Consider the following 23,867-nt stretch of genomic DNA (forward strand, 5'->3'; position numbering starts at 1 on the left):
CTTACTTATCGCAGCATCTCTTCCACTTTTCGAAACAATCAGCGAGCTCTTTTTTGGAATGGTCATCAGCTGCTTTGTCATATTCTCCTTTATCTCTTCAACCAATCTTTGGGATTGGGCTTTTATTCCAGGGTCATAGCCATAAACCTATGACTTATCTCCAGTTCTGACCTTTTTTAGAAAACCTGGGTCTTTTTTGTGGCTTAGACCAAGTCCCCTGCAACTGCGGCATCAAATTCTTGACATTGACGTGAAATTCTGAATGTAGCAGGCTATAGCAAGAATTGGCAGTCATGTAAACATATATTCATTTTGGTTGGTATTCAAGATAAATCTGTGTTATGAATTAAATGTTAATTAGTCTTGACATCCAAAGGTGCTGGTCATTCTGAAATAATAAACTGTTTATCATGTATCATTGTGAACAATGTAAAACAGTTCCAAAGTAACTAAACAACATATTTATTGAAGAAAGCTTGATGTATTTCCTAATTTTAACTCAAAGGTTGCATGAAGTTGGTTCATTGGCATGGTAATTGCTTGTTATTTTATTTCAGTAATAAACAATATAAATATTTTAAGAGTAAACACGCTGCAATAATATTCCCAATTGTAAGTTTAATAAAAAAATGTGCTTGGCCTCCCCTAAGGGCTTGTGTTCCTCTTTTTATCTGTTACTCTGTAATTAACTAATATGCATTGTTTTAGCCCTTATTTGTCTTTACCACCCTTCGAATATAATATTCAAGTCAGCATTGAATATGTGGTAGCTACTCAAACATCATTTGAGGTAGATGTATTATAATGGAATTCTGCTTTTATCATTACTGTGTTACTGGTGTATGATTAATAATTAATGTCCTCCAAGAATATATATATATTAAATATATTGTTCACATATTTTGTCGATAAATTTTCTCAAGTAAAATATGAAATAGTTTTTAAGTAATTATAAATCTTGACAAAATTGTTAAATAATATTTATGACATTCCCTTGTACAGTGTTATGATTAAAGGTATGAACTCACAAAATTATGAATCTTTTATTGTAATTGCCTTAAATTAAAACAGACTTTATACTATTTTCATTGCATGGGAGTTGTATTGAAACTATAGGAAAATTGTGCTTGAGTTATTATGGAGAGCAATTTGTAAAATCCATTTAGTGTAGTTTGCGGCTTACTTGTCTGTCGCAACCCTTTTCTTTATTCCAAACATAAAATTTTAAGGATGCATTTATATTTGAAGGAAAACAATATTAGGTAATAATCATACAGAGCTGTGATAAAAAATGTGAACTTGCAATCCAATCATATTATTACTGGTTAGTGATTTGAATTTTCAGACTGCATTAAAGGCATTATACAAGTAGACATGTAATGGTGGAACCTACTGATTAGAGGACTCAGCCGCTGAAATCAGTGTCTCTGAGCACTCCCAACTTGACCCAAACTGTTTTGCATTTTTTGGTGTGAGAGCTTTTAGGGAAACTGCAGATAGTGCAGTAAAAAGTGTTCTCTCATTCTTCATATGTATGAATTCTGAATGTCATAAATGACTCAGTGTGCGATTGAGCTCTAACTTGATGTGTTAAACCAACCTTCATATTCACGACTGCCATTGTGGTATCCTTGGTTTTAAGTTGTAGTGATTGATTGATTTCTATTTCCATTGACAGTTTTTACTGATAAGTTTGTATCTAATTAATGAAACACATAAGTTTTAATACATCTTCCTTCCTCATACCTCTTCCATTTTGAAGTTTTGTAACTTTCCATTCTTCAACACTTTTCAAACGTTTAATGTCTTTATTTGAACAGTGTGGTCCTCTTTTGTGTTTTCATTTCCATTGCTGTGGGCTCTGCTTGTAAGGATTTCATGTAATAATGACTTTGGAGTTCTTGTCACTAACAAGTTATCTGACATGGGTGTCCTTACCAAGACAATTCATCATTGTCCCTGCCAGTAGAGCTCCTGGAAGCACCCATACCCTTTTAGTTCATCAAAGTTTCATGAGGAGGAAATCCATGCATGAGGTGTGGCAATTAAATAACTGGAACTGGACTGATGCTACAAAACATTTTATTGATCATCGATTACATTAGAAGGTTTATGGCCTTCGTTGTTCACTCATTGCTGATGCAAAGATGCGAGAGTCTGCTTCAGTCAGCTTTTTGTGAACTGCCATCACTTTTGATTTCACCACCTCCATACTGTCAAATCTTGTCCCCTTAAGCTCTGGTTTGACCTTAGGAAATAAAAAAAAGTCACAGAGGACCAGATCGGGCCAGTATGGTGGGTGGTCCAACACGGTGATATTTTGCCAAGAATGCCTTCATAGACTAGGCAGAATGACTGGTGCATTGTCTTGGTAAAGTATCTAGGAATCGGTTTTCTACAAATTAGGCCTTTGTCTCTTCACTTGTTCACGGAAGACAGTCAGAACCTAGACGTAATAATGTTGATTGACAATCTGACCTTTGGGGGTACTGTAAACATGGACGATTGTCAAAAAAAACTGTCTTAATGGCTTTGAATTTTGATTTTCTCATTTTTACTTTTTGCCATGGTGAGTTTGGGCTTTTTCAATGCAACAATTGACACTTTGTTTGAGGATCATAGGTAAAAAACCACAAGTAATCACTCTGTCCAACAATTCTGGATCATTATCAATGTTTAAAATTGTCTGCACAAATGTTCATTCTTGATTCCTTTTGATCCAGAGTGAGAAGTTTAGGCACCCTTTTATGTGTAAACTTTGTGCATGTTAAATGATCCATGAATAAATGATCCATAAATCTGATGGACCCTTTATTTGTTAATTCCTGAGATTTCAACAAGAGCTCGGCCACTAAGGTGATGATTTTTGCTGATCAATTAACCAATTTTCTGGATGTCCATTTTTGATATTTAAGATATAAGGGCGTAGACCATCTTTGGGGATTTCACGTCCCTCCTTATGCCTTTTAGGCTGAAGGAGAGTCGTGAAACCTCTCAAAAACTTGTGTGTGCAATAACAATTCACTTCTGTACACTTTCTATAACATGGCACGAACTTCTGTTGCAGTTTTCCCCAATTTCACAAGAAACTTGAGGTTAACTCGTTACTCCACGTTGCATTTTTTCGACATGCTTTTTCAATGCTATGGTAATGACTCGAATGGGTGATTGTTATGGTGGTGAGGCTGAGCGACGTACAACTGTGCCCATCGAGTTCAGAGCGGGGGAAGATCAACATGCAGATACTTGTTCAAAACTACTGTGACATGCTCACTTTTTACCGTTATCAGCACTGCAGGCTGGTTTTTTAGGATTACCAAGTGCATATCAAAATAAGTTGACATATTTTAATTGCTCATTCCATTTTTCCTGCCCTTCCCTGTACTTGGCATGTTTTCCTTACCATCTATTTTGATTTTTGCTTTTGTCTCCATAAATAAATCTCAAAAGATTTCCAATCTATGGTGCTCTTCATTCATCAAAGAATATGTTTCTCAACTGGGAAATGTTATGCTTTATAGTTAAATCTTGACTACTTTCCTCCTTAAATGTGTGCCCAAGGTTCTGTTGATGAATTCTTTCCTTTTGGTAAATGCTGCAGTTGCTACAATATCTTCTAACAGCCTGAAATACTGCCATAGGTATCATTTACCCACCTCCAAGTTTCCTGCTGTCTAATCATATAGCTTAGATCATCTAATCATTTTCTTTCCAATTGCCTTTTATTGTACCAGCAATTTGTCCGCCAATAAGTTCAAACCCTTTCTGATGACTAAGATAAGCTTCATCTTTCACTCAAGGGATGTTTATACGAGGTCTGTCCAATAAATACGTGAACTGAACTGAAGCCATAAAAACTTTATTTTGCAAACTTTGGCCTTCATTGATTTTATTCCTTTCCAAGTACTCTCCATTCTTTGCTATGCATTTATGCCATCTTCTTTTCCACTGTTTGAAGCACCCTTGGAAGTCCTTGGCAGTTAGGCTTTTTAGTTGTCTAGTAGTTTCTTGCTTTATTGTGTCCACATATTCCCAGTGATGTCCCCTGATCACATGTTTGCATTTTGAGAAAAGCAAAAAATTTCAGGGGACAAGATCTGTCGAATAAGGTGGATGATCAAGGATGGTGATTGAATTTTTTGGCAGAAACTTGTGAACAATCAAAGCTGAATGTGCAGGTGCATTGTCATGGTGAAGGATCCATCGATCATTTTTGGTTAAAATAGTGTGCACTGTTGATTTTTCTAAATTCAGTTCATCAGCTATCATTCGGAAAGTTTTTCGACAATCGGTAAGGACAAGGGACTGCACATGATCAATTGTGGTCAACACAGGTGATTGAAGGTCATCCCGGCCTTGCATCTTCCTTGATTATGCAAGGCCGGGATGTCGGCCTTCTTTGAAATGCTTAATCCACTTGAAAACAGATTTTTTCTTCAGAGCATTATCACTGTAAACAGCTGTCAACATTTCAGTAATTTCTTGATAACTTTTACTGCACTTCACCAAAAACTTGATGCTAATTTGTTGCTCCATGATATTGTCATTTTCCATTTTCGACCAACAGTAAAAACAAGAGCAACAGAAACTAACAGAACTGGCACCATGCACAGAGATCGACGATCTGCCAAGCACAGATGGCTCATTGGGTCTCAGGCAACCAGCGCCACTAGTGGGTGGGGCTATAGACCACGTCATGGCTGCCAGATTGCAACAGTTCATGTATTTATTGGCCAGACCTCGTATAGTCAGATTAATAGATGATCAAAATTTCCAGATAAATTATTCAAAAGTTAGCCACCATTTCCTGCATTAAGCCTGGGATAAGAACAATTGCATTTTGAGTCTTCACCCGAATATTATTTTTAAGTTAGGGGTTAGCTAATACTGAAATCTAATTACTGCTATAGTAATAATGATATCTAATTCTGATCAAATGAGAAGAATGTAAAATTCACAGTGAATACTAAAATTTTGATTCTGTAATGCTTTCAGGTTTTTTTGTATGAACAATTGTGCCATTGTTACTCTTGTCAAGTTTATAGGTGACAATAAATAGATGGATGGGTTTTGGAAGATGCCAGAAAATCTACCTGCAGCAGACTTTAAGATATACCATGGTACTACATAACCATGATGGATCAGTAGGTGGGAGCAACGAGTGAAACAAGATTCTGTTCTATTGGCTTAATTCATTTGGAGAAAAATCATTAGTTCTGGCCCAAATCCTAAATTGAATGCAATACAAGAAAACATACCAGTTATACATAAAATAGATATTTTAAAAAATCATGAAAATGAGTTTTAATGATCGACTTAAAATCATTCATCCTATGAATAAATGATCAATGTGAACTAAATGTTAAATAAAGCCTTTGAAATATTAGGATGAGATTATATTTATACAAACTGCATTTGGAAAGTTTCTAGGGAACCCTAGATTCTGATGAAGCCCAAAATGGAGGGGAAGAAGGTCAGATTTTGGGAAAGAAATTATCATCCTCATCTACTTTGTGCATTGATTTTTAACAACATTTAAAATGTTATATAAAGTGATTCCATAATCTTGAAATACTTTTCTTTTCCAGCCAAAGCCAGGTAATGCTGCTAATACTTAAATATTTTCCAAATTTAACATTTTTTTCTTTAATATGAATAAAAGAGCAATCAGAAACATTCAAAATAATATATGTTTTCTGAAGATTTCTGTAGTCAGTGACATTAAATCTGCAGTAATGTGCCAACCAAAGCTTGAAATTCATTGTTCAACTGAAATATTTAGTCTTAAAAAAGAGAAGCATCTAATCCATGTTTTCAAATGACCTGTGAAGTAAAAGCTGTAGAATAATTTATGTGCACTAACTGACCCTTGGAGTAATGGAATGAATTTCCTGCTTGTGTAAATGCCCTAAAATAAATTACTTGAGATAAGATCTGATGGTATTTTTTTAAGATATTTGTCTAAATAAACTCAAAATTTTGTATGAAATTTCCATTTTAGAAGATGACCTAGTGTTTTGATATTTCCGTTAGTAATTTATGCTGAAAGAAGTGCCCCTTTTATTACAAATTTATCGAATTAGTTAGGATTTCCATTTTATTGAAGATATTTCTGTATTTTAGTTTAATTTTTTTTTGGTAGATTGTGGTATTCAGATTTATGCAACTTATAAATTCATTTAACTTAGAGATGAACATATTTTACTGAGCAGAAATGACATGTTATTCTCATATGAGAAATGTTTAAAAAAATATGATTAAAAGAATAATCAGTTTGGTTTGATTTGACCAAGTCTCCATTTCACTAATGCTTACAATTAAATCACAGCAGCTAGTGCTATGAAGGACACTGCTTAAACTTTGATTTTTACGTCAATGGTGAATGGAAAGTGGTTGCCATATAAAGATTGCCCTGTTGTGAATGATGAATGTATAAATTAGTTTTTAATATTGTTTTTGACAAAAACTGGTTGTCAAAACATTTTTTAGGCATGTTAAAATAGTTATGAAAAAGGAGCAGTCGCTCAAAGAAATTATATACGTCCAATATCAGTGGTGTTCACATAACCTTTGTGACTGTGTGCAAACATTGAATGAGCTGATCCTACTAGGGCCATTCTATAATGTGTGCTGAGACTTCATTCGCATAATATATTGTGAACATTTTAATGCTCTGCTTTTTGTAAACTTGATGTTTAAAACATATATATGTGTATATATATATATATATATATATATATATATATATATATATATATATATATATATATATTATATTCATGCATACATTACAAGTTTCACTGATTTAACTCTAGTAGCACATCAGTAGCAGGTATTTCAAATTGAAAGGTGTTCAGTTCACTTATGGCAATGAAGGAGCAAATGCATTATGTTGCATTGAATTTTGCTTTAACTTGAAAAATTCATCAACTGATATGTAATCCTATAGGAGACTTATGAAGAGTGTATTCTTCCTTATAGCATAGCTAGAGGATGGGTTGAAAATGTTCTAGGAGTAGGGACAATCAATTACAAGGAAGGCAAATTCAGAGCAGTCACTCACTAAGGGAAGTACTTGTTAACACTCTGTTGGAATTGTAAGATAAATAACATCAAGAGCACTATCAAAAATATTGAAAATTTTGTTGTGTCCTGCCCATGCATTGGAAACAGTAAAATTGCACTCAAGACAAGTTAGTGTGCATATAAGTTTCACAAAACCCATGGCAAAATCATGAGTACCTTCCAAAATTTGATCTAAATTGTGTTCTTAATCATCCCTATCGTCAAGACCCAACCTCCTGTGATTTTTTTGTTGCTCAATGTGAGGAAACACCTTCATAGAAGGTTTTTATCCATCACAAAAAGGGGTAGGTGAAATGAATATGCATCCATTTTCTACGGAAACCACTGGACTGGAGTCAAATCAATGAAACTTGTACAATATATATGTTACTCATCAAGCTAACAATTTAACATAAAATTAAATTTCTGCACAATAAATTTAACAAATAAAAATTTTATGATCACACTTGACTGGACAGCCCTTTTAGTTCATCCGACATGATTTAAAAACTTTAATAAAAACACTTTAAATGTGTCCTGTTTTTTGCGTTATTTCAAGAAGGCACTTGACTTAATGGTGAATAATTAATCTTATAGACACCCTATGATTGAAAAATTGCTTTTATGCCATAATGTGTGGCGATTAAATTCTTTAGTAGAATCAAGTTTTTGTGAAAGAAGGCATGCTTCATACCTCTGTTGTGGAGATAAGTTTTATCCATAGTCATTTTTGTTCAGGATAGGAAAAATGTTAAGAATATTTGATGCAAAATATTTTCTGTAATGGAAAATATAAATAATTTGAAAATAATTTTTAGTGGGTAATATGTGTCTTTCATTCCTCCCCATACAGCTGGCTCAAAATTATCAGATTTACCACTTTAACTTTTTTCATGTCATAGGTACCCGTAAACTTTCCTCATCTATCAGCCTTGAAGAGAAAAGGGGGAAAACACGGGCACAGCTGACTGGAAGTCTGAGTGTGAGTTCTGCTAGTTCCATGCAAGGGTGAGAATTGTTATGGAATGTCATTGATGTTTACAGTATTGCAAGCAATGTGGTTCAGAAATTTTTTACCATAGCATGTGGCAATTTTTAAGTATTATAATAGTATTTAAATAGGTGGAATATTTACTTGTTTGTCAACTATAGACTTAATTTATGAATTAAACATCTCTAGCAGAACTCTGTTATTATCATTATCAGAGAGGTAAGTCAAGCCAAGGTACATAAACATACTTGCATACATATGGCTTTGAGCTTAGTGTGCGCCCACTAAAATGCTTTTAAACTTTCAAAAATTGGGAACGCTCCTTATGAGAAGCCAGAAGTAATGAAGCAGCACAAAATACATTAAAGACAATTAATTTGCTGAAGCATGGCAAACTTGTGATCAATGCATTAAAGATGGGTCATGACCAAAAACCACCATTAAGGATATCAAAGTGAAAATATTGTAAATTAGTAATCATAAAAGGTAAATAATTCTGTTCTCTATGAAGGGTTCAAAATAATGGTAATTTGTATTTCATCTCAAGTTTTTTCAAAAGGTTCCCAATATTTAGAAAGTTATCCTCAGAGCAGTTCGCAGGAAAGTTTTGTATCTGTCTTCAATTTTAAGAAAAAAATCAATTCAGGAGTTTGCTTAAATTTAGTGAAATACATGATTATAGTTGTGCGAAAAAAAGTTTTTATGTCCTAAATTTATGTTTTCCACATTTATAAGAATAATAGTTTTATGTTTGGGTAAAAATTAGACATTTATAAAATTTGAAATGACCATTGTAAGTTTACTAGGGTTTGTTTGTTCTTATACTATTTGTTCCAACTTTTATTGCATTTTCAAAAATCAATTATATGATAGTGACATTATCTGTTATTACATTCTAATCATAAAGCTTCATTTCTGGGAAAGAATATCACTGCAGGTTTCATTGTCCAAAATATTTAAATGTTACATTGAAGGGTAACTCAAAACAAATTGATATGGCAAGAGCAGCATTTTCCCTCGATGCATTGAGGTGACAATTGCAAAATATAGTAATTGTCACTTGATTATGATCAAAGGAAGTGGAACAGAAACATCAGTGATCTTATTATCATTATATACTGAAGTAGCTGTGTAGCCATTCTTCTTGCACCATAAATATAAGGCTGCATTTTTTTTAAAGTGCATTTGCTACCTTTTAATTAGTGAATAATTTGCAACAACTTGACTGCTACAGAAGACACCAAAAATTATGCATTCAGCATGGAAAGTTGGCATTTATGCCAGTAAATTACTGACAAATATATGCTTTTTCTTAATATTTTTAAAAGGTGTTGACATTTTAATCGCCAATCAGTACGGTGCTATGATTAGTGTTTTAGGGTATGCATAAAAGCTACTGTGCATAAGTGTAAAGACATGTTGGAATTTGCCGCTAGAAGGGTGACTGAGTATGCATGAAAAACAAAAGTTACAAATTGCCAAAGATGTATGATTTTTTTGACTTATGAATTTTGAATGCATGATGGTGATATTATTTCATAAGAGAAGAAAGCACTTTTCCTACACATTGTGGTTCTTGTAGTTAACATTCACGTAGCCAGTTCTGCACACCTGGCTCGCAGGCTGACAGGTGCTACTGCAACGTATGATGTATGCATTATGCTTGTGTGCCACTTGTTCTTTTTTTTCTGAGATCCTTTTTCCTCCTTCATGTCTTCTTACAGTCCTACTTTAGTCAAGGGTGTGAGGATAGCTGACTTAGGGGAACAATAATGATAGTAGTAGTGTGTAAGCCTTGTTATCTTCACCTTCCCTATTTACCCTTCACTCAGCTGTTGGATTTTCACATGAAACTGAATAAAAAGATAAGAGGATCATTTAAAAAAATGTTAATGTACAAACCTATCTCTCTTCCATTCATGAATCACTATTTTGGCAATTCTGCAGCAAACTGCTTTATCAAATAACAGTCAAAGGACCAGCCCTCCCTGGTGTAAGTGGGAGTCACATGACTTGTATTTACTTTGTTAGGCATGATAGCTACCATTTCAATTATAGGCCTTACGCTGCAGCATCTCGTGTGATTTTGCTGACTATAGGTAATGATAGCGCAAACTATCAAAATTATGTAAAATGTCTGACATAATCATAATGTGTATTTTTTCTGGAGTTCATCAATTATACTGGCACACATTATTCTTTAGTTACTGCAAAACATAATTATTTGTATTATGTCTTCATGTGCGAGAAAAATGGTAGTGGGAGCACTCACAACCTGCAAATTCCTCATCTTCAGCCTGGGAGTCAGTGAGTCAGTCAGCCCTGGTTCCTCCTGAGCTGTCTGCCCATCCATCACATTTGTTCCAAGTGTTTTTTTGTTTCTATGTTAATGTTTGTGCGGTCCAGTTCCTCAAATGCCACTCCTTAGATATAATTGATCCATATTGCAATATGTGTTTACATCTGTATTATCAAAAAGTTAGCTCATTGCTGTCGACTCTTTTGTACATGATCTGTGCAGCTATAAAGTCATTGCCCTCTTGGAGATTTTGCAAAATGTTAGTGTTTCGGATGGTGAGCTTTCACTCCAAACATCTAACCAATTATTAAGATGTTACCAGTAGGGAAAGCATAGTGTGGTGTCCTTTTAGTCCTGGATATTCATCTTCTAACAAAACATCACAGCAATTTGGAGTAATGCACTGAGATAATTTTGGTTGAATTAATAATCCCCTTCAACTCAACTTGTATCGGAAGAAAATTGTTTGTCGGTGCTTTTATCATCTTCCATCAAGTGAAAAATCTTTAATTAAGAAGTGCTCTGTTTCTGTATCGCTGGCTCATGCTTAAGGTGAAGTTTTTCTGCTAGTTAATTTTAATTTAAATATAATAACTGGTCCTTCTCTTTATTCTCCCAATGTTTCACCAACTTTGAGGAGTTTTTCGTTGGGCATTTTATTAATGAGTTGGCTTTCACGGTCACATGAATAAATTTTATTTTGTGGAAAAGATTGCCAATTTTTAATTAATTGGGTACCCACTGTAATATTCGGGATAGATATTTGGAAATTTCGTCTTCATTCATATTGAACAGGCAGAAACATGTTGTAATTGATGGGTTTCACTCCTCTGTTGGCCCTGTTACTTCTGGTGTTCCTCAAGGGAATGTCCTTGGTCCTTTCCTATTTACATTATATATTGATGACTTAGTGAAAACAGTTACTGATGCAGCATGCAAAATTCTCCTCTACACAAACTGCATAATTTGCTAACAAGTTGATTCCATTGGTGGCATCGCTAGATTGCAGAAAGCCCTCGTGTACTTGCTCAGTGGTCTGATACTTGGTGCCTGAAATAAATCTTGCCAAAACAAATATTTTCTCTTTCTTTCTCTGTAAATCACTTCATGTATAGGATTATTGAATTCATAATCAGGCAATTCCAAAGGCCAAATCTCAAAAAAATCTAGTTGTCACCTTTGGCGTGAAATTTCTCCTGCATGAACAGATCAAAAGTATTTCCTCTAAAGTTATGTGCCTGGTGGGTTTTATTTATTGATATGGTGAATTCTCTTACTTGCCTGCTCTGTGTACTTTTTTCTTGGCCTATGTTTATTCTGCCCTTGAATAATGTAACCAAGTTTGGGCCACTGCTCTACCTACTTCTCTAAAATTACGTCAGTGCCCCTTGAATTTTCTTTCTCTATATCAACATTTACACTTCTGTAGCTTATCTCTAGGTTATATCGGGTCCTCTCTTGGAATTTTCTCCCTTACTGATAACCGTGCTATGTATGATAAAAATTTTATCATATTAATCATCAATGATAGGTCAACTGAACTTCTTTCCCTTTTCCTTCTTCAAGTGCCTTTGTGTTCGACACATAGGACCTCTTTCATTTTTTCACCCATCACCTCTCAAGCACAAAATGCTCATCAATCTTTAGACTTCCATCAACCTTAAATTCAATGATAAAACGCCTCCATGTCTTTGACCCATTCTAATCTCTTCATGCCTTACTCTTTTTACCCTCTAATTGTCTTTGGAACTGTTCCTCTTTACTTCTCATTTTGTCTCCTTCATTTATGTATTTGTCGCCCTGTTATTTGTTATCATTAAATTTTTAGTGATATAATTTATTTTTCTTTGTTATTTGTCCAATATAATTGGCGTGATGCTGTTTTTGGACCAAATAAATACAGTGGAACCTCATACAAGAAACATAATTCATTCTGCAATCTTTCTCATGGAGTGAAACAATTTTTTGCATTAAATTAATGTAGAATAGGATAATTAGTGTAATGCAAAAAAAGTAATTTAATTTTTTAATTATAAATAAATTTACCCAGCCATTAACCCTCAGAATCTATGAAGTTCTCTGCTGCCTTTGACCCAAGAGCTAGCTGTTTCACAATATCTCACAATGGCATAGATGCCATTTCTTATTGTAAAGCTCTCAAATCACGCATGGCTCCCTGAAATACTTCTTCACCAATTGATGTTCCTGACATCTTCTAATAAGGTCAACGAAAATCACCTTCCCCTTATCACAAATGATATTTTTGTTTACAGTGTTACATTGAAATTGCTTTTCCTTTATCCATATGAGAAGCATCCTTTCAACATCATTGAGAATATGAGCTTGTTATGTAGGTACTCTGGTCACTCTATTTGAAATGTCTATCTCCATAATTTTATCCATGTGCTTGAAGAAAATGCAAATTGTTGATGTTGACTGATTGTTGATGTGTGTATTAGATCAGCCATGCTCACACTTTGTTCCTGACTTTACTTTTCATTTCTACTTTTATTTTTATTCTTTAATTGGCTTTGGTCTTACGAATTTTTCTTCAGGGTTATTTTTAAAACTATGCACAAAATATTATTAAAATTTCTGCCAAAGAATCACTTGTGATATGTACCTGAACACAATTTTGGAAAATTTGTTATCACTAGTGACACTAAGATGCTAGTGGAACAAGTGTTAAACACAAACTAAAGTAGCAGATGTGCAATCATTTCGGAAATTCCTCTCACATTATCACTTGTTAATCGAGTCATTTTTGGGACCAACAATATTGCTCACAATGTAAATCACTCACTATGCAAGGCTCTCATTAAGCAAGATTCTCCTGTAAGTTAATTGCCAAATTTTCATGTTTATGGTCAATGTAATGTTAGTGTTCAATTGTAAATTAAGCAATGGACTCCTTACCGGGCACATCTGAAAGTAAGTTAACTGATGTGAATGCACTGTTGAGTTAAGACCAGGATTGTTATTATCGATACTACCCTGCCCTACTAATGTGTGGCATTCATCATTAGGAATTTGATACATGTAGGAAACCTGCCAACAAATGTTATCATGAATATATCTCACTCATAACTTGAGTACCACCTGCATTCCCTTTTGACCCACACTTTCATGCCTTCTTATCATTCCACTGCAGTTACTGCTATTAACATTCTTTGACGCATCTTATATTAATTCTTATTATCATTTGATCAGTCAAATAATATATTCTGATTACTGTTTCGGAAATATTTTGTTTATTTTCTACTCTTCCTCTGCCTCTTAAAGAATTGGACTGCCAAAATAATGATAATAATATCAAGGTCCACCACATTTGTCACCATGTAGGCCTTTCATTATCAATAAACAGAATAACAGTATTTACTCTAGTAATTCGGCTAATATTTCACCAATCATTGATAGTCAGTTAATATTTTTCTTTTCTTCCTTGATACTTCTATCATTAGATCTTAGAACTCAGCAAGGAATCACTTTCTTGATGCTTCCACTAGAAATATCAGTATTGTGGCATTGCATTAGCACAAATGTTCAGAGAATTGATTTGATTCAATTTATAGGCATCAGTGAATAAAATAAGTGAAATAATGCTCTCTTTTCAGAAATATCTGCCTTATTTTGTGCAGAGTGGCTAACAAAGTAAATATTGCAGTGACAACTTTTGAATTGGACTACGCACAACCATTTGACTGGGTATCATTTTCTTCTATTATCATCACAAGAGGTGTAGAGTGATTCCTAATCCTTTCAAACTAACAATTTGAGTGCTGTATGTGTGAAAAAAACCAACTAAGAGTACATATTAAAGTACAGCAAGCATGTATCAAAATTTTGAGGCTTATAGCTAACAATGTGCATAAAGAAACTGCTGAAATGCTGAAACAAAATATGCTCTTCAGACAACCCAGGAGTATAAAATAAAAAAATTATGCATCAGAAAAATTAATAATAGTGTAGTTTAGATGTAAATTAGGGTGAATCATCTGCTTATGGTGATCATTATTGGAAACCATAATGAAAATAAACAAAATCATAAGCCTAGTATTCTTACCACAAGTGCCATGGGTTTGAAAGGAAGATTTTTAAGGATTGAGACCCCCTACAAATATGTGAGACTGTAAACTGGAAATGATGAAATAAATTGAAACAAGTTGTTTTAATAAATAATTAGTGGGAATTTGCAAATGTGTTTTCATCACTCTGGGAAAATTATTGCAATTTAATGTTTGGCTGCACATCTTGTATTTGCATCTTGTAATGCGCATGTATTGTGAATTTTCATCCTCCTATTCAATCATGACCATATATCAATCAAATATTTTCCCTTGAAGTTAATATATATAATATAGACAAAAACTGAACTATAATTTGATAAAGGATTTTAAATGCACATGAACTTAACTATTCAAATGTTTCCTGTACAAATTAAATTAACCTTCCAATTGTTATCCCCTCTCCAGCAGGTTGAATAATTGAGTTTTCAAAAAATCCCAAATTTGTTATTAAAAGCAGAGTACTCATGCTGTATTATTAATATGATGTAATGACAAATGAATTACATTATTTAATATTTTTTCATATGTTTTATTAATATTTCAGCATCATTGCTCAAACCATTTTCAGAAAATAATAATTGTTTTTAGAATGACGCTAATATTTCATAAGTATAATGTAATTTCCAATGAAAATAGAGCATCTTCAAGCATGAATATCTTTTTAAATGATAAGTTACATAATTTAAATTTCATACCTTTGGAAAGAGGGCAACTGAAGCTACAGTATAATTTGGAAATAAATATTAATTATGTTTTTGGATATGTAGTTGAAAATAACCCTGAAACAATAGAATTTTGGCTGTTGAAATATTTGCCTTCAGGTTTATGCAGCTAATTCAGTTAATTTTACACTTACTGGGACCTATTATGACTACAGTGGAATTCCCAGTTGGTATTTTTGAGGCCATATGAAGTCCTTGAAAAAGTGGTTCCAATTAACAGAAAAATCTTTCTGTGGAAGGGACTCTGGTAGCCTTTACAAATATTGCCCAATATTTAACCCTGGGATGCTTGGGGAAGCTTCCTGGTAATGCATACAATGCACATAAGCAACTGGGATAATTTAACTCTGCCCCAAGAGTTTGTGTAGGTTATTTGTTCACATTGCTTTACTCATTGTTTCATCTTAGTTAAGATTATGACATTTCAGCTGTGTCAGACATTAATGAACAAAATATATAATGTTGAGCATATGCCTACTATTTTGAATTTCCATTATATTATAACCAGGGCACTGACTGGAAGTAGGTTGTTGGGATCAGAGCAAAACCAATCCGGTTCACTGAAGAGGACTTCAGCGGCTGGTGAGCCTAAATCATTAGAGAATGCTTCTCTAAAGTCAACACCAGTGTTGCAAGGAATGATGAAACGTGAACCGCCACTTGAGACAGAAAGAAGAGAAAGAGCTGTGTCTAGTGGTAGAGCTCAACATTCCCTTGCCCATGAAAGCCCATCATCGGAAATGAAAGTGGGAAGTGCAGAAATAATCTGTGGACAGGAAAGTTGCTCCTATTTAACTTTGGATCAGGTAAGGAACTTACATATATGGAAAGAAATGCTATTTACGAATTCTGCTATCGATAATATTTTCTTAAAAATCCTTCATTTTTTCTTTTGTGTACTGAAAACAGTTACATTTAAAAAGTTTACACTTGAAATCACAGGAAAAAATAAACATCCACCATCTGAACAGTTAAAGTCAAAAAGTGTTTAATTTCTGCTGTCCACTCGGAAAACATAGAGGCACTTTCTCTGAACCTCCCCATTCCCCTGAAGATTTTAATTTCTAATATTTCTAAGCTAAGCCCCCACCATGAAAGGAATGGTGACTGAGTGTTCCCTCCCAACTCCCTATTGTTCATATGGGTTGTCAGATGGCTTTCTAATGAGATTTCCATGGAATGTTATAAAATATATAATTGAGCATCTCCCAGCAGAGTAGCCCTTCAATGGTTTTAAACATGAAGGAATAGCCGGTATTAAAGTTATTTAAAAGCAATAATAATAAATATGGGAACATCAATGTTCCAAATGTGTCATATACAGTTGAACCTCATACAATAAGCATAATTCATTCCGTGATCTTTCAAGTAAAGCAAAACAGTCATTTAGTGAAACAATTTTTTGCATATAAATTAATGTAAAATACGTTAATGCATACCATCTCAAAAAATATAAATCATGTACAAGGTTTGTTCAAAGAAAATTATGTATACATTGTTTAGAATTAAGGAGCATCTTAATCTTTTCTTACATTGTGGAATAAGGTAATCAAGAATGCAAACTCAATTTGTAAAAAAAATCTAAACAAATAGTTAATTTTTATAATGTACCTAATACCTTTTTACTATAAAGCTGTCTAGAGACTGTGCACGAGGCGCCACTGTCCCCGAGGTTAAAGCCAACTTTAAACACTTATGGTGTTAATACTTTGACAAATTCCAAAGAAACTGCGGGAGATGCCGCAACAGTAACTTTTAACGGAGTCATCAGCTAATGTGCATTTCAATGCAACAATTTCCTTTAAATTCCTCCAAATTCCTTTAAAATCCCCCAAATTTCAGAGTTTAAGAGGACGCCTCGGTAGCTCAAGTGGCTAAAGCACTCGACCGGATATTGAGGGATCTGGGTTCGAGTCCCATTCAAGGCGAATGATTTTTACACTCTGAAATTGTTGCATTGAAATGCACATTAGCGGATGACTCCGTTAAAAGTTACTGTTGCGGCATCTCCCGCAGTTTCTTTGGAATTTGTCAAAGTATTAACACCATAAGTGTTTAAATTTGGCTTTAACCTCGTGGACAGTGGCGCCTCGCGCACGACTACGAATGCATGTGACATTGTATGTACGGTATTTCGTCACAACATCTAGTTCCTTTAAAAGCCCCCAAATTTCAGAGTTTGAGGGGACGCCTCGGTAGCTTAAGTGGCTAAAGCACTCGACCGGATATTGAGGGATCTGGGTTCGAGTCCCAGTCAAGGCGAATGATTTTTACACTCTGAAATCGTTGCACTGTCTAGAGACATTTGTTTTTGCCAATGCTTCAAAATTTTATAAAAATGCGGCTCTGCATTATCATTGAATACATTTGTAGAGCACATAGCCCTTTTTTTTTGGGTGAATGCTTCATGCACATGGTAAGATGTAACAATTACTCATGCTTTCCCATGGCCTTCACATCAAATTTAGCCTGCTGTTTGGGACTATATTTCTTGAAGTCTCATAGAGTTTTCGAATAGTGAACAAGTAGGGGTTTAATTTTCAAATTGTCACTTGTATTGGCACAAAATAGCTGCGTGAGGCTGCCTTTCTTTCGCTTGCGGCCGGGAAATGAATTCTCTTCTACTTTTAGGTGTAGAAATATAAATTTGCTTTGGTATCTTCTTCCAGAAGAGACCTGTCTCATAACAATTAAAAACCTTTTTGGGCCGATAACCCTCAATCTACAAGCTTTCTGAAGTCACCGATGAAGTTCTCAGCTGCCTTTGACTCAAGGCTTACTGCTTCACCATACCTCACAGTGGCGTGGATGCCAGTTCTTCTTGACGAAAATCACTTTTGCCTTTTCACAAATGATTTTCTCGTTAATAGTATGTCACATGGCAATTGTTTTTTGTTTAACCATATAAGAACCAACCTTACAATGTCATTGAGAATATGTAACCAGTGTGTAGATATTCATGTCACTCTCTTAGAAGCGTCTATCCCATTAATCTTGTCCTTGTTCTTGAAGAAAATGCAAATTATTGATGTTGACGTATTGTATGTGCATGCTGGATCAGCCATGCTCACATCTTTTGCCCACTTCTCAATGATTTTACTTTTCATTTCTACTGTTATTAAACTTAGCGCAAAAAAATCACAAATGTCTGGACATAAGTTTGGAAAAATGTGTGATCACCAGTGACACTAAGGTACAGAATGAATGAATGATTAGCACCAGTCGAAGCAGCAGGTGGGCAATCATTCCAGGAATTCCTCTCATCTTATTACTCACTAAGCAAAAAGTTGCTGGCTAAGGAAGTCATATTTTGTCAAAATATTTTTGCTCATTATACAAATTATGCGAGGTGTTCATGAATTGAGGGTCCACTCTATATGCATGCATTTTAAAATTTATTGCCAAAATGTGAATGAATAATTAAAATAAATAGCTACATTCTAATGAGTAAAGATATTTGCCTTACAAATCAATATTTCAATGATCATTGTTTGGTCTCAGATCTGGGCTCAATATTGCAAAATCAATAGTCATAATTGGCGTCTTGAGTCTGAAATTTTGTTGGTACAAGGTAATGGAGAATTTTTCCATTTAGCCTATGAGTACTCTTTCAGTGGTAAGGGTAGTGAATTGCCATGTAGTTACAATAGTCTTCAAAATATTGAACAAACTCAATATTTTGATTTAAGGACTATACAGTCACCATCTCATTCAGAAAGCAGACTAACTGGTGCACATTTTCTATATGTTTATTAAAATTCAGGATTTAGTGTTAAGGTTTTGAACATTTTTTGATCTTTCTGAAAATGTTCTCCTGGTGTAAGAGTAAGTTCTTGTATTGTTACATGAATAATTGCAATCGTTTTTTCTGCAGGAAAAATATTTGGAACATAAGTCATCAGTCACTCAGTGTAAATTTAATATGTCTGGTACCACCATTGCTAGTTCTGACATGGATGGAGTGATAAAAGTGTGGTCTCTCCCTCCTTCTCCAAAGTAAGTTATTCTTCCTAAATTAATAGCAGCTGACCATGCAAGTTTAGTTAATGCATGTGAAATGGTCAGTTTTTAATAAATGGTTCAATTATGTGTAAGAGCTCATCATAATTAATTTATTTCATTCCATAATTTTTATATCATAAACACAAAAAATTGAAAGATTTCTCAATTTCCTAAAACTCTGGTATTTAACATTGATAGCATTAAGCATATGTTCTAAATTTCTTAGAGAATCTATTCTCTTTTGTGCAAATGCTGTAATTTGGTATATGTATTTCATTTTTTAATAGCTATAACATTGTTGACAACTTATTAGTCTCCATTCCAGAAATTTTTAATTAGTCCTGTAGTTGTTTTATTTATCACAGTTTTTTTCATTTTTAGCATTTAAAACTTTGTAAGCCACGTACAAATGTTATAAGAGGAAACCACAATGCTAATAGACATTCTGACCCTATTTATTTGAACACTGTAAGTGAAGGGGACTATTTTCTTGAGTTTTTTACTTAATTTTCTATATTGCATTGCGATAATTATAGAAATATTTTTGTGTACACCATATTATTAATATATTTAATTACATGATGACTGCCTTCAACCCATAAACGTGGTAAAGGGAGGATCTATTTTTAAATTACATGGCAATATAATGAAAAAGACAACAAATTAAACTACTTTTGAAAATTATATTGGTACACATCTCAGGGATAATGTCCCATCTCAAGCCTTTTTGCCAACATATTTTTTAAATTCTCTTCCTCTCAACTTTCAGTAATTAAGCATTAAAAATAATGAAGCAATATTCCTTTTGACAAATTCTTGTCCTTTAGGAATGTCACCTCAAACAAATCAGCATTAAGGACTTAGGGTAGATTCACTATTTGTGATTTTTTCTATTGTTTACTTCAGTTCAAATTTACTAGAATAATGGAAAGAAAAATGGCAGCTTTGTTAATTCCACTTATTGTTTTAATCTTATGACATCGGTTTCAATGCATAGTGTCACCGTCAGGTACTTTTTTGAGCTTTACCTTTTGTCCATGGGGCAACGGTATGAAAGTGGAAGAAGGCATTTTGATATTCACAATTCCAATTAATGGTATAGCCATCCTTGAAAGGGGGGAATGAGGTGGTGGGAGGAAATACAGAAATGACAGAGGAAACTTTTTTAAGAGGAAAATGTAAAGACTGAATAGGAGAGTTTTATATGTTTTTCCAATTAATGTGATGTGCAAAACCTTTTTCCTCTGAAAACCCTACCCCCTGCCTACTCCTGTCTACTCCCAAAATCCCTTCTTTCACTGCTGATCAGCAGTGGGATGTTAAAGACTGTAGTAGAGGGGAGAATGTTAAGCAAGCGAGGAAAGGAAGGAACAGGATAGGGATGTTGGACGGGATGAAGGGAGGAAGGAAGTATTCAGAGATGAAGAGGGACCTGATGTAGAGTAGGATGCTGGATTTTGTGTTTTGTTAGGAGTAATAAAATATTGATTTGGTAGTTGTGTCCATCCAAAAACCTACCTTAACCAGTAGATTACCTAGATAAATAAAATTTTCATCCCCTTTCCCTTACCTTCTGCAATTCGCAATAATGAACACCTCTTCACAGCTTCTAAATGTGTAGCATGGGCAGCATTTTCTGCAAAGCATCTCTGTTTAGTGGTGTGATGCCTTAAGAATTCACGTAAGACTGAGAAATATTCCTAATGACATACACATGTATGTTCAGAGAAAACCCAGTCATAGCAGAAACTTGAATTTCATCTAAAACCTTTTTTCTTCCTACACTAATATTGAAATATGACCATCTATCCTTCATTTTTTACTTGTAATTTACCATATTTTTGTGTTCTTGTCATTCTATTCAAATTTGCCGCGAAACAAACTGACATCTGACCCGGTCACTTTTCCTTGGCTGACTGTCGTAAACTACTTTCCAAATACATATTTAAAAGGACTGATGGCCCAATGTATAAATCCAACATGGCCCCCTTAACCCTGAGTAAGGAGGTTTTTAATTTGAAATCTGTGCAGATAATAATGCAATAATGCAATGTAACATCAACAAAATGTCTTTATTTTCATCAATACCAGACATTTAACTCATTTTAGAATTCATCAATATCTGCGGTGAAAATATGCCTTTACACACCAGTTCTCTCATTCAGTCACTCTTTCAAAAAGCTTCCAGTCTATTTTGAGTGAGTTAACGTAAAAATATATTGTAGTGATGATAGTAAAAATGGTTCAAAAAGTTTTTCTCCTGCCAGAACTGCTCCTGTAAATGACTCTTAGAGAGCTAATTAGGCCGTATGAAAAAGAACCAAAACATGTTAGAAGTCAGCAAAAGAAATATACTATATGTTCTAATGAGTAAAGTGGCCACCTCTTTCCAACTTACCATCACTTTCCATTCATTATTCATCCTTATAATACTCTAATGCATACAGTTGAATGAAAATTTTCATTCTCTTTTGTTCGTATATATGTGTTATTTTCATGTTTTTTGTCAATTTTAGGACCATTGCAACCATCACATCGAAGACCAGTGTCATATCTTTAGAATGGGTGAATAAGACAGAGCGGTATCTACTATATGGTACGCGCTCTGGTATTATAAGGCTGTATGACACTAGAGAGAAGAAAAATGTTTGGGAGCTTGGCTCAGAGGCCACAAGTTCTTTGAGGGATACTAGGTAAGTAATTTTTACTTTTAAGGGGAATATGGTATATCTCTAAAAAAATATCCGTAAACCCTCACTAATCTGGACTACACAGGGCAAGGGGTTATCCAGATTAGGTGAAATCTGAATTTTGTGGGGTTTTTGGCACACAAAATCCCATGAAACATTTTCCCTCTCTAATCTTGTGTACAGGTGATCAATGATGACTTCTAATGCTGCCATATGATGCATTATAGCCCCAAAGTGTAAGAAGAGCCCATGCTGATACGAAATAACTTTCTTTAAATAAAATATACAGGCATTGCTAATTTTCTCCAAAAATGAAGTCGCTCCTAAGCATCCTCGAAAAAACAATAATAATGCATGCTCAATGGAATTATCTTATTTGTAAAATCTGTATACATAATTAAGATAACAAATCTATCAAGTTTTTATTTATATGAAAGAATGCTTAACCTCTGAAGAAAGATATGTGCTTTCTTTTGTAAATTTCAGTTTTAATCATGCAATTTATTATTCACTGGTTGAAGGCATTAAAATTCTAATAGATTTTAATGTAGCTTCTACGGATGAGTCTAGTTAACCTTGTACACAGGTGCTAAATGATGAATATCCCTGCAAGAGCATTTGTTTGAATTTTTCATGATGCATTATTTCTATGACATGAATGGAGGTTTTCACATGTTGATCATAATTATGAAAAAAGGTCTTGCATTTCTTTCTTAGAAATTCCAAGGGCATCGATTAGGTATTTCCTAATTTAGGGAATGAAATAATTATGGAGTCAGTCCATTGTGATAATACTGATGACCTATGATTTTATCGAAATATTTAAAGCTACGTAGGTCGATCAATAACTCCTTAGAAAATACAAGAGAATGCTCTCAGAGTATTGGAAAAGATTTTCATCGGTGACCCTCATCTCTCATTAGACTGCTGTTAAAGTTTCAGCTCTTTGGCTCACTTCGACTTGTGTTGTCGTGACGATTCACCTTCAGTACGCTGAAGAGGGCTACTTTGTGGCTGAAATACGTGTATTCCCCCCCCCACATTTTACACTATATAAACTTCGGATTGCCCTTACCCTTTCTCACTTCGACTGGTTTTGTCTTGACGATTCACCTTCAGTACGCTGAAGAGCTACTTTGTGGTCAAAATACGCGTATTTGTATGCACCTTATCCTTTTCCTTGTTACCTTTTACCCTATCCTTGACTTGTGGCGTTAGCCAATTAATCTTACAGGCCGGAAAATTTTCATCCCCCCCTCGTAGTTTATAAATTTGGGATGTGAAAGTATATATAAAAACAAATATTGTTTCTTTAGGTATTGAAAATAAATAAGTCTTACAGATGATCAAATGATATACCTTGTAACTCTTGCTATGTGATTAATGTTAGCATATATAGAACGTTAAGCAAGCAACAATTTCCTTAAGGTATTTACCATGTTGTTTTTATTCTGGTTCAAGAGTTTCATTTTCAGTTGTTTTGGCAAGCTGATATAAATCCCTTTTTTTCTTGCTAAGGTTGACTATTTCACTTGTTAGCCAGGTCTGCTTTTCGTTACATTTATATGTGACTTCTCATTTCTTAACTGGAAAATTTGTTTCAAAGTAAAAGTAGAATTTGTCAAAAAAAATGAACCCATTTTGTCATCATAAGGATTTTTAGTATAAACCTCATCCTAAGATTAATTTTTTAAATCAAAACTTAGAAACTGGAGTTGGTCCTGAAGAAAGGTTCTCTTAGAAACATAATATGAGTTACAGTTTTTATATTTCTTGACTCTAATATCAAGCAAAACCCTTCTGTGTTCTGAGAAGCTAGAGTCCATGGTATAAATATAATAAATATCTAAGTTTTTCATGACCTGATCTATTGATTTTCTGCTGGTAATTGTTACCCTAGTTTCTTCAGTTACTATTGCATGAACGTTAAAGAAGTCCATAATAGATTGAATTTTTTTGACTTTTTCACAGCATAAATCTAAGAAATTTACATTGAAGTCTCCATACAACACAATGTGACTGGTAGTGTGA

General features: G+C 34.1%; 1 protein-coding gene across 1 annotated transcript in view; it reads left to right on the forward strand.

Annotated features, from left to right (window-relative positions):
• The window catches only part of LOC139687473 (WD repeat-containing protein 91), a 45,450-nt gene that overhangs the window by 13,022 nt on the left and 8,561 nt on the right, over nucleotides 1-23,867 (forward strand). Inside the window, exons 7-10 of the mRNA XM_071584647.1 lie at nucleotides 7,968-8,073; nucleotides 15,653-15,950; nucleotides 19,019-19,140; nucleotides 21,663-21,839. Coding sequence (XP_071440748.1) covers nucleotides 7,968-8,073; nucleotides 15,653-15,950; nucleotides 19,019-19,140; nucleotides 21,663-21,839 — 703 coding nt within the window. The remainder of the gene's footprint in view (nucleotides 1-7,967; nucleotides 8,074-15,652; nucleotides 15,951-19,018; nucleotides 19,141-21,662; nucleotides 21,840-23,867) is intronic.

Source organism: Hetaerina americana, unplaced genomic scaffold (assembly GCF_022747635.1).
Source record: "Hetaerina americana unplaced genomic scaffold, ioHetAmer1.1.p SCAF_2, whole genome shotgun sequence".
Lineage (NCBI taxonomy): Eukaryota > Metazoa > Arthropoda > Insecta > Odonata > Calopterygidae > Hetaerina > Hetaerina americana.